Genomic DNA, 16,187 nt, shown 5'->3' with positions numbered 1-16,187 from the left:
AAACTAGACTACGTGGCATCTAGCTCATCGTTTGGTATCTCTGAGGTGGCTGAAGCTTGCTCAGCACGTATTGAGTTGTGTACTCTATTACCCCCCCCCCCAACCTGAACGGAGACTCGCCGACGTTGAGGTTGTGCTTGAGTTTGAGGAAGCGCGTCATGGAGAGATTCTTTGTCAAAAGATCTGCAGTTTGAGCAGCAGTAGGGACGTAGCGAATTTCGAGATCACGCCGGAGAACCATATCGCGAACAAAGTGGAGATCGATTTCCACATGTTTTGTGCGCGCATGGAACACCGGATTAGCAGCCATCGCAGCAGCGCCAAGATTGTCACACCAGACAACAGGTGCGTGGGAAAGAGGAATCTGCAGCTCACCAAAAAGCGACCTAAGCTAGGCTATTTCGGCTGCAACGTGGGCCAATGCACGGTACTCTGCCTCTATGCTCGACCGTGCAACAACTCCTTGCTTGCGTGAACTCCACGACACGAGACACCCAGCAACAAACACACAGTAGGCACTAGTAGAGCGTCGATCATCGGGATTGCTTGCCCAGTCCGCATCGGCGAAACTCGTAACGCGGAGATTCTTTGTGGGGCGAAAGACAAGGCCATGTGTGATCGTACCTTTGAGGTAGCGTAATACTCGCTTACACGCGAGCCAATGCACAGTGGTCGGGGCCTAGAGAAATTGGCTTAACTTGTTAACCACCTGAGAGATGTCCGGCCGAGTAAGCGTGAGATACTGTAGAGCACTAATGGCGTTGCGATACAGTGTTGGTTCTTCCATTTCGACGCCATCAAACTTTGACAAGGTTTGGCTCGGTGCAGCAGGAGAGGAACACGGTTTCACGCCTGTCATGTTTAGGCACTGAATGAGATCGGCTACATACTTTGACTGAGTCAAGTAGAGACCAGTTGCATCACGATGCGCCTCTATGCCAAGGAAGAAGTGCAGCGAGCCTAGCTGTTTCAGCGCAAACTGTCGATGAAGATCTCCAGTTAGCTTTGCAATGGCCTGATCGTTGTTGCCCGTCAGCAGTATATCGTCAACATAGACTAGCAGCAGTATGTAGAGGCCTTGTTTGTCGTAGATGAACAGCGACGTGTCAGCTCGAGAATTGACGAACCCCCACTGCAACAAAGCACTTCTGAGACGATCGAACCAAGCCCTTGGCGCTTGACGAAGCCCATACAACGTCTTGTGAAGACGAAATACGTGATCAGGTTTTGACCGATCGAGGAAGCTATCCGGTTGTGCCATGTAAACTTCATCGGTCAGAACTCCGTTGAGAAATGCGTTGTTCACGTCGAGTTGTTTCACGTCCCAGCCTTTAAAGACTGCTAGAGTGAGTACAAGTCGTACTGTGCAAGGTTTGATTACCGGGCTGTAGGTCTCGGAGAAATCAACGCCAGGAGTTTGCGCAAAACCCTTCGCGACTAGACGAGCTTTGAACCGTTGGACAACACCGGTGGGCAGGTACTTGACTTTGAACACCCATTTATTCCCTATGACATTGTGGTCACGTGGACGGGGAACTAAGGACCACGTCTGGTTCAGATTCAACGCATCAAGCTCAGATTGCATATCACTTTTCCATTCTGGCTCAGCCATGGCCTGTTTGACCGAGCTTGGCTCCTGTGGACCAGGTACAATGGTTAATGGATGGCGTGTGGCATTGAACAACTTTGGTTTGAAGATTCCGGATGTTGAGCGCATTTGATAACGGGGAACAACCTGGAGGACTGGTGGGGACGAGGAAGTAGCTTGCTTAGGCATAGCAAGCCCTTGTGGAGACGCCACGGTCGCTGCAGCTGGAGACGAGCGTTCTTACGTCTCTTGCAGCGTGATTGGGACCACACAGTCTTGCTCCGGGACCATAGCTAGTGTTGAGGACGCAGTACCAGTTGTTCCTTGATCGGGTTCCAGGTTGTGTTCAACTTGAGGATCACTAAGGACAGGTGTGGGTGGGGTCGAGGTGGGGTTAAACTGTACCGTTGGCGAAAACTGTGTTGAGACATCATATCACTATTGGCTGATTCTGTGGGGAATAAGATATGAAAGGGAAATTCATGTTCATCGAATATGGCATTGCGTGTGATATATGTTATTCCTGAGGGGTGCAAACACCTATATCCCTTGTGTACAGGGCTATAGCCTAAGAAAAGACATTTAGAGGACCTAAAGTCAGTTTTGTGTTTGTTATACGGTCTAAGATGGGGATACACACTACAATCGAACACACGAAGAAACTTATAATCTGGTGGTCTATTGAACCATTAAGAGCAGGGGTTGGGAGAGTGTTTATGACAAAAGCTGCTGTAGCAAAGGAATCCCACCAGAAGGACAGAGGCAACCGAGATTGAGCTAACATGGATAGTCCTAGTTCAACTATGTGACGATGTTTACGTTCAGCCCGGCCATTTTGTGCGTGAACGTGAGGACAAGGATGACGAATGGCTACACCATGCTCACTAAGAAAAGGAATAAACGGCCTATATTCACCACCATAATCACACTGGACATCACATATATCAGACCTTAGAGACTTTTCTATGAATTTTTTAAAGCTTTTGAAGACTCCTAAAGCATCTGATTTGGCTTTCAAAGGATAAATCCAAGTGAACCTAGTAAAGTCATCTATGAAGTGGATGTAATACCTGTATCCCAAGGTTGAAACAACTTGTGCTGGGCCCCATAGGTCCGTGTGAATCAGCTGCAAAACTCTAGAACTTTGACTTTGTGCTGCTGAAAAAGGTAACGTGTGGTTCTTGCGATATTGACAGGCTGAACAAAAATCAGATACATCTTTCTTTGAACAAGAAATATTACAATTATTCAATACAGATTGTAATGTTTTATCAGAGGCATGACAAAGCCTTCTATGCCAAATATTCCATTGTTCAGATGTAGTAGAAACAAAGCATGACTTTTCAGAGTTAATGTTGTTGTTGACATAGTTCGACCGAGTGACTGGATACTCTTCGTCTTTTGAGACTGAGAGGCTGGCGTAGGGGCTTGACTTCACACTGTCCTTCGACTCCGATGTGTTGAACAAGTAGAGACCATTATCAATTGTTCCTCGAAGTAGAACACTCCCTGATTTCTTGTCCTTAACAACACAACAATCGGCGTGAAACTCCACAAAAACTTCATTATCAGTTGTTAATTTTGAGATACTAACAAGATTTTTCTTGATTTCAGGTACTCTCAAGATATTTTTTAGTCTAATCTCATTTGATTTGTTATTCCTTCCTATTTTCCTTTTGAGAACAGTATGGCCAGTATGAGTAATGTTTAGAACGTTACCATTTCCGACCATCAACTTCTCCTTTCTTGAGCTGATCTGCAAGTTCTCCATCTCAGAGGTGACGTGGTTCGTCGCTCCAGAATCTGCATACCACGACGGGTCATACAAGGTCTCTGGTCCAGCAAAGAACGCTGAATGTGGCGATGAATTGGTGTTGCTGGTGTTGTTGCTGTGACTGTTGTTGCTAGCATGAGCGATCGGAGAGATTTGTTGCTGTGACGTTGGCTGATACGTCTCATCGAGCCTGTGCCAACACGCCGAAGCGATATGTCCTGGTTTGTTGCAGATCTGGCATATCGGACGCGAGTTCGAGCTGGTGGATCCTCGTCCGCCATGGGATCTTCCTATGTTGCTTCTTCCACGCGATCTTCCACGTCTACGCGTCTCGACATGGTTCACCATGGCTCCATGAACTTCGTTGTTGACGTTGCTCGCCAACTGTTCGATGCGTGTCTCCTGAGAGAGCGCCATTGCCAAGACTTCCTGAATCGAGATCTCTGGTCCTTGGATCTCTTGATTCTGTAGTTTGTTGTTCACCATCGCCACTAGGATGTCATACTCTGAAGGTAATCCCATCAGAATATTCGTGATCAACTCTGAGTCTGTGATTTCACATCCAGCGAGAAATAAGGAATCAGCGATTGACTCCATTTTGGCGAAGTAGTCAGAGATCGTGGATCCGTTTTTCTTTGTGGTCTGGAGTTGCATCCTGAGAGGCATAATCCTGGCTCGTGACCTAACTGCAAACAGAGATTCCAGAGCGATCCACAGAGCTTGAGACGTACGAATCCGTGTTACAGATCTCAGGATTGTCGTACTAAGCGACGAGAGAAGCCAGCTGAGAAGAAGCTGGTCTTCACGGATCCAGACATCAAATTTCGAATTTGGAACTTGCAATGTGACTCTTGCTTCATTGACTGACTCGATGAACTCCGGTGGTCGGATCTTCGTGCCGTAGATGAATCCTTGAAGATTGTAACCAATGATCGCCAGTAGAACCTGAGACCGCCAGACGGAGTAATTTTCTCGATCCAGCTTGACCAAAACCACGGTGTTGAGAGTCGAAGCGAACTGCGACATCGCCGATGGTCGAGGATCGTTGATCTGAGATGATGACGGAGAAGAAATACCTTCTGACGCCATTGTCGAATGGCTCTGATACCAAGTTGAGAATTAGGAATGAGAGATAAGTTTGTTTAGAGAGAGAGATGCATCTTCTCTATGGAGATTCTCATTGATTGTGAACGAATGTACATCAGAGTATAAATACACTGTTGAGATTGTAACTGCCAATCACCAGCCTAACTGCTTTGCCTAACGACCTAACAGACTAGGCTACGTGGCATCCAGCTCATCGTTTGGTATCTCTGAGGTGGCTAAAGCTTGCTCAGCACGTATTGAGTTGTGTACTCTATTAACATGTAGTTAAAAACAAGGATTGAAATTCCGCAAAAATCGGACGGAAATCGGACTGGAACCCATTCTTTTTAGAGTCCTGGCACCGGAACTCATAAAACCGGAGTTTTCCTTGAATTCCAAGGGAACCCAGACGGAAACCGGTCCGGTTCCCGGTTGGTTAAAACTGTTTGGGTTCAGTTGGTTTTTTACAAAAAAAATCATGGTATAAAAGACGGAAATTGGAAAAAAAATCAGAAAAGTTTCGAAAAATTTTAGAATTTTTTTCGCTCGGCTGAAGACAATTTGTCACTGTTTTCCGTCAAATTCCAAGGATTTTTTCCGTTTTTTGGCATTTTGAAAGCGTATCTTCCCTGCGTCCCGACGGAAAGCAAGCTGGAGATTGATAAGTGTTCAAATCCCAACGAACATCAAACCTTGATTAAAAATAATTTTTTTTATGAAATTTCTTGTGAGTTTTTTATGATTAAGTTCGATTTCTTAGTTTCTAACTTGATTATTGGTATTAATGTGAGTTGGTATCCAAATGATTTCAATTTTTTTGTTAGATCTGAAAATTGAGTTTGAACTATTTTTTTGTGTTGGATTTGTCTCTAACTATTTTGAATGGTTTATGTTGAACTATTTGAATAATAACTTATAATGTAATGAAGATATTGTATAATATTTTATTTATAAATATTCGTTCATTAGATTTCTCTCGATAAATATGATATTTGACAATATTTTTCAACAATAATGGTAACTTCAACAGTATAGTTTATCATTTTTTTTTTCTGTACACCACGATGTACCACTGGCTTACCACGGTATGCTAGTAAAATCTGTGATGAATCCTTACCCAAAAAATTTCCGTCAAATTAACTTAATTAACCAAACCTTTTGACTTTTTTTTTTTGGCACCAGAATACACTTCCACGTATCAATATGCGTGACACGGAATTCAGTTCAATTGACCTGTTCGCAATTAACCATTAACCGAAGAATCACCGACAGCGTGAGGGCAATCTATTACGTGCCGTCCAGAACTAGACATATAACCAAATCTAATATCTCAAGCTTATTATCATAACGTAAGTACACGCGCTCATTTACAAGTTGGAATAAATCTATAAATAACTCGATCTTAATCACAATATATACGCCAAAGAAACCTTTTCAGTCGCGGCACACTTTTGGTCTTAGTAATTCGCATTTTCTATACAAGCCCTTGGTCCGCTTTCATGATAGTATTGAAAACAAACCTGAATTTACAGCTACGTCATAGCTTTGCACCAAGAATATGGCAAATTTTTTTTATAAAAAAAAAAAAAAAGAAAGAAAAGAAATCATCATATTAAGAAATCATCACATTAGTGAGATCTCAAACTTAAAAGAGTCTGCCTATTCATAAACACGTTACACCAAACTTACATTCAAGTTGGCGTGCTTAACGTCTGCAATAGAGTTAAAAGTCAAAAAGGCATATGATATACCAGAAATACCATGGTAACCAAATTGACGGTTAGAATGTCAATAATGTGATTCACTTCGTACATGACAAGGTGAAATAAAGACATGTATGCATCGGCAAATTTCATTTAAATAAAATAAAATGGAGTGCATGAAGTGGACAGACATATTTACAGCATAATTAACCAATCAAATCTGTAGTAAGAAAAGAACGCCATTAATTTTACACAAGGAATGCCCTGCATTGACAAGCACAATTAAGAAAACACATGTATCAGTGAATTACCTACTTTGAAACCATCTTATATAAGCTTTGATATAACATGGCATGACGTCCAGAAGACCTGCGAAGCAGCCCGTATTATTACAGGGTTTTGGTATATCCTGTAAGAAGAAATGAATAGTCGAAACAAGGATTAATAAAAATGAGAATGAGATCGATTAATATGAACCATGGTTTAAGGGGAGAAAGATAATACAGGCTGTAGATTTGAGTTACCCGATGGCTGTTGCTCCCCAGGATGCTACATTGTAAATGACTTTGCTTCCGTCCCAGGCCTTTCGAAGCTTTCCCTTGTTCTTTTTCACCGAGAAAGTTTTTCGGAGGGCTAAATGGGGATTCAATGCATTAGAACTCATTCTAGAGCACGCACTGAGCCATTAAAACATTAAAAGAAAACTAAGGGCTAAATTTTCGTTCTAAAGATGTTACGCTCACCTTCCTGGAGTTTATTAGGAGGCAAATCCTGCAAAGCATATAAAAAATTATAAAAACATTAGAATATATAAAAGTTCTAATAGGGGCTTGAGAGATAATTTTATCACAGTTTCAGAGCAAAGGCTTCTTCTTTTATGCGCTGAGATTTTTGGGTCACAGAGAAAAACCTAAAGCGAATTGAGGCACTTTAAAAAACAAACAAAATTTTAATATCAATGAAATGCCACGGCTGAACTTATAAAGCCTAACATCGCGCTTGCAAAGACAATGATTAAGGTTAAATTGAAACTGTAGTACAGCTTTCCAATAATATTGGGGCCTAAACGTGCCTTTTATATATAAAACAATTATTTTGCACATCAAGCCATATCGAAAAAAAAAGCAGCAACAAAAAAAGAAACACGGAGACAGAATACCTTAGTCTGTTTGATGCTCTCCAAGTAGGCGGTCATGAAGCACGCAATACCCTCTAATATATCCTCTTGCCTGACCAGAACATACTCATCTTCGTTCAGCTCAGTATTCTCACCGTCCCATAAATCATTCTCGCTGACTACATCCCAAGAGTTGCCTTCCTCTGCTAGATGTCCAAACAAAAGATATTCAAATAAACCAAAGTGCATTACGAAATCCCCCAAAAGGACACACTGACGACCAAATCAGTTCATACCAGCCGAAACCTGTGTAAGCGATGCTTGTGCAGAAGCCAACTTTTCGAGAAATTCGGGGCACTCAACTCTGGATTTTAGGAGCTCGCATAGCTAGAGAAGGTTGAAACGGTATCAGAGTAAGAGATTGACCATAATTAGTGTTTTAAATATCATAATAATTACAACAATTCATTCTTTCCAAGGGTTTCGAGATATCCATTAAACTCTCACAAAGTAAAAATAGTTTGGAAGCGGAGCTATCAACGCATTCAAAGAATGAGGTTTAGGTCTCTTTGGAATGAAGCTGAATCGGTATAGAGGAATTAAAGACACCATGTGATGCCGAAAAGATTTTTGTCTCTGAACATAGTCTACTAAATTGCATAATAAATCAAACTTATGAGTCATAATACACGTTCGTTGATTGATAGGCTGAATCAACTGTATAACCACCCAAAAACCTCCAATTTCATCTACTTCACAAAATTCGCTTTCGAAAAAATCAACAACAAAGAAACAATCGGGAGCAGAAAATATACCTCTTCCTCCTCTCCGCAGCGCCGATCCTCTCCGGGGGATCCAGAGCCGGCGTCGTCGCCGCCCTCTTCGTCGTCATCGAGTGCGACGCCGCCGTTGGACTCGAGCAACTCCAGGGCTCTCTGGCACTGCAGAAGCACGGCCTGCAACGTCTTTCTCTTCACGAGGACGCGATCGTTCACCGCCATGGCCGCCGAGGGTTTCGGCTCCGAGACCTCGGCCTCCATAGCCAAACCTGAGCGACTATCTGTTGAATTTCACCGATAAAGACTGCTGGCTACAGATCGATCGACAAACCCTAGAACTGGAGTCCGAAAGTCATCGTTTCTCTGAAGTGAGTCGTAGAGAAGGAGAGATCGCGTCGGAAGTTTTGGTCTTCAAAGAATGGTGTGTGGGATTTGGAGATTGATTCGATGAGAAACAGAATTTTTGTTGGTTCTGTATTCTGTATCTCCTGCTCCATCGTGTACCATGTGTCTTTTTTCTATTATTATTAATAATATTTGGTACGGGCCGAATGACAAGTTCAATACAAGTTTTATTAATTTTTATCTTCATAGAGGAGGTTTAATATTTTGATAAATACAAAGAATATACTTTTACTTTTCTTTAGAGAACGTCATCCATTGATTTCCCATACCAATTTTTATTCCTTTTTTTTTTAGGGAAAGGGAAAATAGGATTTTATTACTTCACCAGAACATAAATCAGTCTTGAGGAAATCAGAGATACAATGTGGAAGTACATCAACCCAAGTTGCAGAGAAACAAGAACTTAAATTGTACTGAGCTAGGTGGTAAGCCACACGGTTGCCCTCTCGCTTGACAAATTTGAGCAAAGAAACCATCGATCCAAGGACAGAGGTGATGTCGTCGATGATGAAGCCATTCTCATTTGCCATATTCCCGCTTCCGGAGAATAGAGATCGTCGTCATCGAGTCCGACTCGATCTCGCAAGGGAAGAGGTTCCTTCTTCTCGCAAAGAGTAGACCATCTCGAATAGCCATAAGTTCTAAACCAAGGACCGTTGCCAGCTTCGGTCTGGTCATGTGGAAGCCCGCCATGAAGCTCATGTTCTTGTCCTGCAGACAGCCTCCAACATCCATCTTCCCATTCACTGGGAAAACTGCATCAACGTTCAACTTCCATGAAGCACGATATGGCAGGATCCAAAAACTAGGGGCATGAGCACTAGAGATGATTTCGATATGGGGGTTTCTCTCTATTTGTTTGAATTTTATTTTGGAGCATTTGAATTGGTGTTTTCGATATGGCAGGTCATAGAGATGATTCCCTTCAGGCGATTGGTGTTCAATTGGATGGAAAAAATTACTCATATTAGAGTTATGTTATGAGAAATATTTTGTGTGAAAAGTCTATGTGGAGTTACGTAACCAGTGTGCGGTCTAAGCCCTCTGATGAGAAGGCCGCTGATTATGCGACATCAGTGGATGTTTGGGATGTTGATAATGCAAAGATTATCATGTGGATTAATAATTATGTAACTCACTCGATCGGTGCTCAGTTTGCGAAGTATGAGACAGCAAAGGAGGTCTGTGAACATATGGAGAGACTATGTACTCAAGTCTAATTTTACTAAGCAGAGATGGACATTCGTGCGCTTCGGCAGAATGGTATGACTATTCAGGAGTTCTATTATGCCAAGTCCTCATTGTGGGATCAGTTAGCATTGACTGAGTCAGCTGAGTTGATGGTAGTGGCGGCTTACATCTCTTGACGTGAAGAACATCGATTAGTTCAGTTTTTATGGCACTTCACGATGACTTTGATGGATTGCGTAGTACAATTCTTCACCGCAGTCCTTTTCCTTCGGTTGATTCTGTGGTCAACGACTTGCTGGTCGAAGAGGTTCGTCTCAAGTCTAAGATTAAGAAGGAGACTCCACAACCCGAGCCACCTGCTGCCATTGCTGCCCCATATCGGTCGTCCGGTGGTAGTGCGCTCAAGCCATCGATGCCAATCCATCTGCATAAGTGTGCATTTTTTTAGGAGAATAGGCATTAGAAGGCTCAATGTCCAGTCTTGTTGAGCAGAGGCAAGGCGCAGCAGCAACAACATCCACCCCGGCCTCAACAACAACGTCCACCCCAGCCTCAGCAACATCGTCCACCCCAGTCTGCGCATCTCTTCTGACGGCTCCGTGGACATCCCGTCCGATGGCCTTAGTGGGCACCTCAGTTCACCAACGATGTTGCTGACATATCTGTGGATCCGTATATATTTGAGCAGTTCCAACAGTTCCTTGCCTCGCAGCCTCATACCATGTCCACCTCTTCCTCTAAAGGTTTGTCCTCATCGTCAGTGCCAGATATACCATTCTCCTTGTGGATACTTGATTCAAGTGCCTCCAACCATATGTCTCCTCACTTTCCATCTTTTGTGGCATTGTCTCGTCATTCATCTCTTCCCATTATGATCGTCGATGACACGTCTATGCCATCAAAGGGTGTTGATTCTGTTGTCACATACCATATTTTTCTTACTGATGTCTACTATATCTCTAGTCTTGCTATGAATCTTGTGTCTGTTAATCAACTACGTGATTCTGGTTTATTAGTCACATTTTCTTCTTCCACTTGTTGTGTTCAGGATTCACGATCTCAGACGGTGAGTGGGACATGCCGTAAGCTTGGGGGACTCTATGTCTTGGATGAACTCAAAGTATTAGATGTGGCTGCCTCTAGTGTGGATTTATCCTTTTCGTTTAAGTCGTTTGTCGTCTGACTTTTATTTGTGGTATTTTGGTTTGGGTCATGTTTTGGCGTCTCGTTTGCATTTTTTGGTTTCTACGGGAGTTTTAGATTTTTTGAACTCTCATGATATTGTTGATTATAGTTGTTGTAAACTTGCGAAATTCTCAGCCTTATCACTTCAAAACAGTGTTTCGTCATCTCTTGCTCCCTTTGATATTGTGCATTCTGATGTGTGGGAACGTGCCTCTGTGTCTACTTAGGGTGTATCTAGATATTACGTTTCTTTTATTGATGATTTCACTCGTTACACTTGGGTTTATCTTATGAAGCGTAGATCTGATTTTTTTTATCCATCGTGATTTTAGAGCTCTCATTAAAACACAACACTCTTCTATCATTAAATAATTTTGTTGTGATTTAGGAGGTGAATATACTTCTAACGATTTTTTCCAGTTACTTGCTTCTGATGTGACCATTTGCCAAACCTTATGCACCGACACACTTCAACAAAACGGTGTTGCCGACCAGAAACACCGTCATCTTGTTGAGACCGCTCGTTCATTCCTATTGTCCGCCGAGGTTCCCGATATTTTTTGGGGGAATGCTATCCTACCGCTTCCTATGTCATAAACTGAATTACCACCTCTCAAAATTCAGGTTTGTCCCCCTTTGAAAAATTGTTTGGCAATGTCCCTGATTATGCCTTTTTGCATTGTTTGGTTCCACTTGTTTCATGCTTCGACCTCACGTCGAGCGCGATAAGTGTTGGAATAGATCTAGGATTCAAGAAAAGATTATCCTTCTAGCAAGCGGTGGAACATAAAAATTTCATTAAAAACTCGTAAAACGATTTTACTAGCTAGACAAAGTGCATGAGCGTATAATTTTAAATTTAAAAACTATTTTGAGTTTTCACTCAGTACCAACCTCGTTAGAAGCTTGAGCGTTGAGAAGCCTTTACAAAGGTTGAACCGTTCGTCTCCCCACTAAGCTTGCCTCCCTCGAGTCTTCTTGAACATGTGAGTAACCATGAACGTTTCTACCACTAGAGTCTTTCGAGTATGGTTGTGATTTAGTGTGTGGTCACTTTTAAACACTAAGACTCAAGAACTTGTCTTTGAGTCAAAGAGCTAAAACAAAACACTAGGTCTAATGAGGACCTAGGTGCCAAAACAAAAGAACAAGAAGAGAGAGAGAGAGAGAGAGAGAGAGAGAGAGAGAGAGAGAGAGAGAGAGAGATAAGCTCTCAATCTCTAAAACTTGTGTGTTCAACATTGTGAATGAGATGGGGTATTTATAGGAGGAGGGATTGCCTTGAAGATGTAGTTTTCTCTTTTCTATTGAATATCAAATATTCATGAGCATAATCTTTATTTCTCATTCCTATCAAAAGACCAAGATTGGAAGAAGCTTCCTCTTTTCTCCTAGTTGGCGCCCAAGTCTATTGCTTCATGGAGCAAATTTGTTTCCTCTTTTTTCTTTTGGCAAGTATCTTCATACATCAATGCACAAAATAATTTCCTCTTTCTCTCTATGATATGCACGAAATTTAGCTTCTATAACATGCTTCTAGATGTTTCTTTATTTGTTCATGACAATATAAGAAAAGCCCATGTAGAATTTTCACATAAAATTCCATGAAATGAAATTCAATCCTCAAGGCCCAAGTACCTTCATTGTGGCCGTGTGGACTATTTCATTGTCATCATATGACAATGTAAAAAAAAAACTTATTTATTGACATTCCTACCATCTTATGTCCTCGTGGACAAAATTACCCTTTAGACAATTTTCGTAAAACTTGTCTAGTTCAACATTTGAACTTGTTTTGACTTAGCTTCTAGTTTAACTAATCCTACTATAATGACTTGTGGTAATTGCCTCATGGATCCAAATGAACAAAACTTGAGCTAGCATGCTTGGAAAAAAAAGTTCACAAACCTTTTCCAAGTTCTAGCTTAATGTCAACTGAGTCAACTAAATAGTTGACACTGAAAATCTCTCGGTTCAAATGAATATATTTTCTACTAAAAAATTCTACTTAATTGTGATGAGTGGATCCATTGAATATTATCTATGTTTACCCTTCATGAATATCATCAACTAGATGGGATTTACAAAATTACCATTTTACCATTCTAGTTGTTATTTCCTCAACTCCTTTGTCGCTTGTGAATAAGTTAGAAACAATGTATTGATGAGGATTTAACAAGTCACATTGATTCATCCAAAAAAGTCACGACTCAATTTGGACACTGGCCAGTTCATTTATTCACATTCCAAGGAACAAAGCATGAGATGATATACATTGCATTTCAGCAATCTTGTACATGAATTTCATATTTATGAGATCTTCACAAAGTTGTTCATGACATCTTCATAACTTAGTATTTCACCAATAGGTCTTGTCTATATCACATAGTGTATCTAGAACTCTGATTTTCTCAAATGAGAATACGTAAGCCATGAAATGACATGTCTCATTTCAGGATTGAGGTAAGCATGATGCAATTCATACATAGTGACTCTGAGACATAAGAGGTTAAATGGTTTGTTCTTACAATGTCTCTAGAAGTGCACTGGTCAATTCAGTACCTTCAGAAGATACCTAGGATGAACTATAGAGTCTCTAATTCTCTATGCCTCATAACCAGACATCATAGATTCTCCTAACAATCATACTGAGATCAATAGCTCTTTGATCCTTAGATTGTGAATATGTTGTTTTAAGCAAACCGTGAAGAGTTTGTTCATGCAAATCTATATTTGACTCTTCATTTATTGTTAGGTTTGTTTAAGAACTAAAGACTATAGTTTACCATAAAGCTTCAAACAGACAAGGAAGAATGAATGAAAGTTTCAACTCTTTATTAATTATTCAGCAGTTACAAGGGAGTCTTCATAAGACTTGATTACATAAAATGTATATAAGCTATGACTACTACTCTTCTTGTGGGCACCAATGCCAAAAATAAGTTGTCCCCTAAGTCGGTTTTGTGTGTCTTTTTGGGATATGATATTGGTCAAAAGGAATATCATTGTTTTGATCCGGTTAGTTAGAAATTGTATGTGTCTCGTCATGTCGTGTTTTTAGAGCATATTCATTTCTTCTATGTTCCTGCCAGTTCTCATCACTTGACTTAGGAGGACCTTATTCATATTGATCATTTTAATATTGATACTGATGAGGCTATACACTTATACTTTGGTTCTCGAGACACACGCGCCTCCGACCTCCCCTACTACGACTGCTCAGCCATTACTCGAGATTGCGGATCATCCTCCTCTGCGTCAGTACACTCGTGCTTGTAAGTCCACTAAACTTTTTACTTTCCCTACTCTTTATACTCTACCTCTATTGTTTCTTTTCTCATGTCTCTTCACTCTATGTCTAAGCCTTTGTCCTATAGAGAAGTTGTTGTTGACCCCTTTTGGCAGACTGCTATGGCTGAGGAACTTACTGCTCTACATCAGACTCCTACTTGAGACTTCGTACCGTTACCGTCGAGGATGCGAGCTGTTGGCTCGCATTGCACCTATAAGATCAAGACCAAATCTGATAGGTCTGTGGAGCGGTACAAGACCAGCCTTGTTGCAAAAGGCTATTCACATGAGTATGGCTTGGATTATGAACATACTTTTGCGCCAATTGCAAAGATGATGAAAATCCGCAATCTGATCGTTATGGCTTCTGTTCATTGGTGGAAGATATCTCAGATAGATGTGGAGAATTCTTTTTTTATGGCGATCTTCACGAGGAGGTCTACAAGACACCCATCCGAGTGTTGCGCTCCAGTCCGGTCATGTGTGCAAGCTATGCAAAGCTCTTTATGGTCTTAAACAAGCTCCTCGAGCTTGATTTGAGAAGATCTCCATCGTGATTACCTCTCTTGGATTTCTCCCTAGTCGGCATGACACCGCGTTGTTTGTCAAGCGTGTAAGTACATGTCGTATCCTTCAGTCTTTGTATGTTGATGATATGATTATTACCGGCGATGATTATGATTGAAGTCTGACTTGGCTCGGTGCTTTGCTATGAATGATATGAGTTCGTTGCATTACTTTCTGGATATCGAGGTGGCCTTCTCCCCGATGGGCTAACTTCTATCTTGATTAAAGTATATATCAGATCCTTTTTAGCGCGTTCATCTCACTGACAGCATGACTGTTGACACTTCACTTGAAACCAATGCTCGTTACTCTCCATCCGACGGGTTGCCTCTGCCTGATCCTAGTCTATATTGCACAATAGTAGGGAGCTTGTTTTATCTCACGGTTAACCGTCCTGACATTAGGCATGATGTTTATCTTGTCAGTTAGTTTGTCACTGCTCCTACCACAGTTCATTGGGATGACGTTCTTCGTATTCTTAGGTATCTTCATGGTACTCAGTTTTAGAGTCTACTTTTTCCTTCCTTGTCTTTGTTAGAGTTACGAGCCTACTCTTATTCCAATTAGGCTGGTAATCCTGCGGATCGCAAGTCCACACTGGATTCTGGTTGTCAATGGTGCCCACAAGAAGAGTAGTAGTCTTTATTTATGTATATTTGATGTAATAAAGTCTCACGAAGACTCTTGCTTGTAACTGCTGAATCATTAATAAAAGTTGAAACGTTCATTCATTCTTCCTTGTCTGTTTGAAGCTTTATGATAATCTATAGTCTTTAGTCCTTAAACAAACCTAACAACATATGAAGAGACAAATGTAGATTTGCATGAACAAACTCTTCATGGTTTGCTTAAAACAATATATTAGCAATCTAAGGATCAAAGGACTATTGATCTCAGTACGATTGTTAGGAGAATCTATGATGTCTGGTTATGGGGCATAGAGAGTTTGAGACTCTATAGTTCTTCTAGGTATCTTCTGAAGGTACTGAATTAACCAGTGCACTTCTAGAGATAGAATAAGAATAAACCATTTAACCTCTTATTTCTCGAAGTCACTCTGTATGAATTGCATCATGCTTACCTCAATCCTGAAATCAGACATGTCATTTCATAGCTTACGTATTCTCATTTGAGAAAGTCAGAGTTCGGACTCACTATGCGATTCTGAACAGGACCGATTGGTGAAGTACTAAGTTATTAAGATCACATGAGTAACTTTGTGAAGATCTCATAGCTATGGAATTCATGCACAAGATTGCTGAAATGCAATGTATATCATCTCATGCTTTGTTCCTTAGAATGTGAATAAATGAACTGGCCAGTGTCCAAATTGAGTCATGACTCTTTTGGATGAATCAATGTGACTTGTTAGCTCCTCGTCAATACATTATTTCTAACTTATTCACAAGTCACAAAGGAGTTGAGGAAATAACAGCTAGAAGGGTAAACTGGTAATGTTGTAAATCCATCTAGCTGATGATAGGCCTGTGCATGGTCCGGT

At 41.1% G+C, this 16,187-nt stretch overlaps 1 protein-coding gene across 2 annotated transcripts; it reads right to left on the bottom strand.

Moving 5' to 3' along the window:
- Nucleotides 1-6,171: 6,171 nt before the first annotated feature.
- On the bottom strand, nt 6,172-8,589 carry LOC149390628 (uncharacterized). 2 transcript variants are annotated; one of them, XM_089621050.1, is made up of 6 exons: nt 8,084-8,589; nt 7,565-7,655; nt 7,311-7,474; nt 6,895-6,922; nt 6,676-6,784; nt 6,172-6,560 (listed from the first exon to the last, which is right to left on the bottom strand). In XM_089621050.1, the coding sequence occupies exons 1-6, from the start codon at nt 8,306-8,308 to the stop codon at nt 6,479-6,481; spliced, it is 699 nt and encodes a 232-aa protein (XP_089477176.1). In that variant the 5' UTR covers nt 8,309-8,589; the 3' UTR covers nt 6,172-6,478. The 2 variants fall into 2 exon arrangements, with proteins under 2 accessions (XP_089477176.1, XP_089477177.1); XM_089621051.1 differs by having other exon boundaries at nt 7,311-7,471; nt 8,084-8,584.
- Between the last annotated feature and the right edge of the window lie 7,598 nt (nt 8,590-16,187).

This window comes from Urtica dioica, chromosome 7 (genome assembly GCF_054948205.1).
Source record: "Urtica dioica subsp. dioica isolate 48M chromosome 7, U.dioica_male_clone48M_v1_H2, whole genome shotgun sequence".
Classification (NCBI taxonomy): domain Eukaryota; kingdom Viridiplantae; phylum Streptophyta; class Magnoliopsida; order Rosales; family Urticaceae; genus Urtica; species Urtica dioica.
Note: the sequence above shows the minus strand (reverse complement) of the source record. Positions and strands in the feature narration are given on the sequence as shown.

Bases quoted from the DNA above. Each gene is read 5' to 3' on its own strand.
- LOC149390628 (XM_089621050.1), bottom strand. From the start codon at position 8,308: ATGGAGGCCGAGGTCTCGGAGCCGAAACCCTCGGCGGCCATGGCGGTG. The intron at 6,923-7,310 runs GTATTCTGTCTC...TATGCTTTGCAG, and splicing joins AGAGCATCAAACAGACTAAG to GATTTGCCTCCTAATAAACT. The intron at 6,561-6,675 runs GTAACTCAAATC...TTCTTCTTACAG, and splicing joins TGGGGAGCAACAGCCATCGG to GATATACCAAAACCCTGTAA.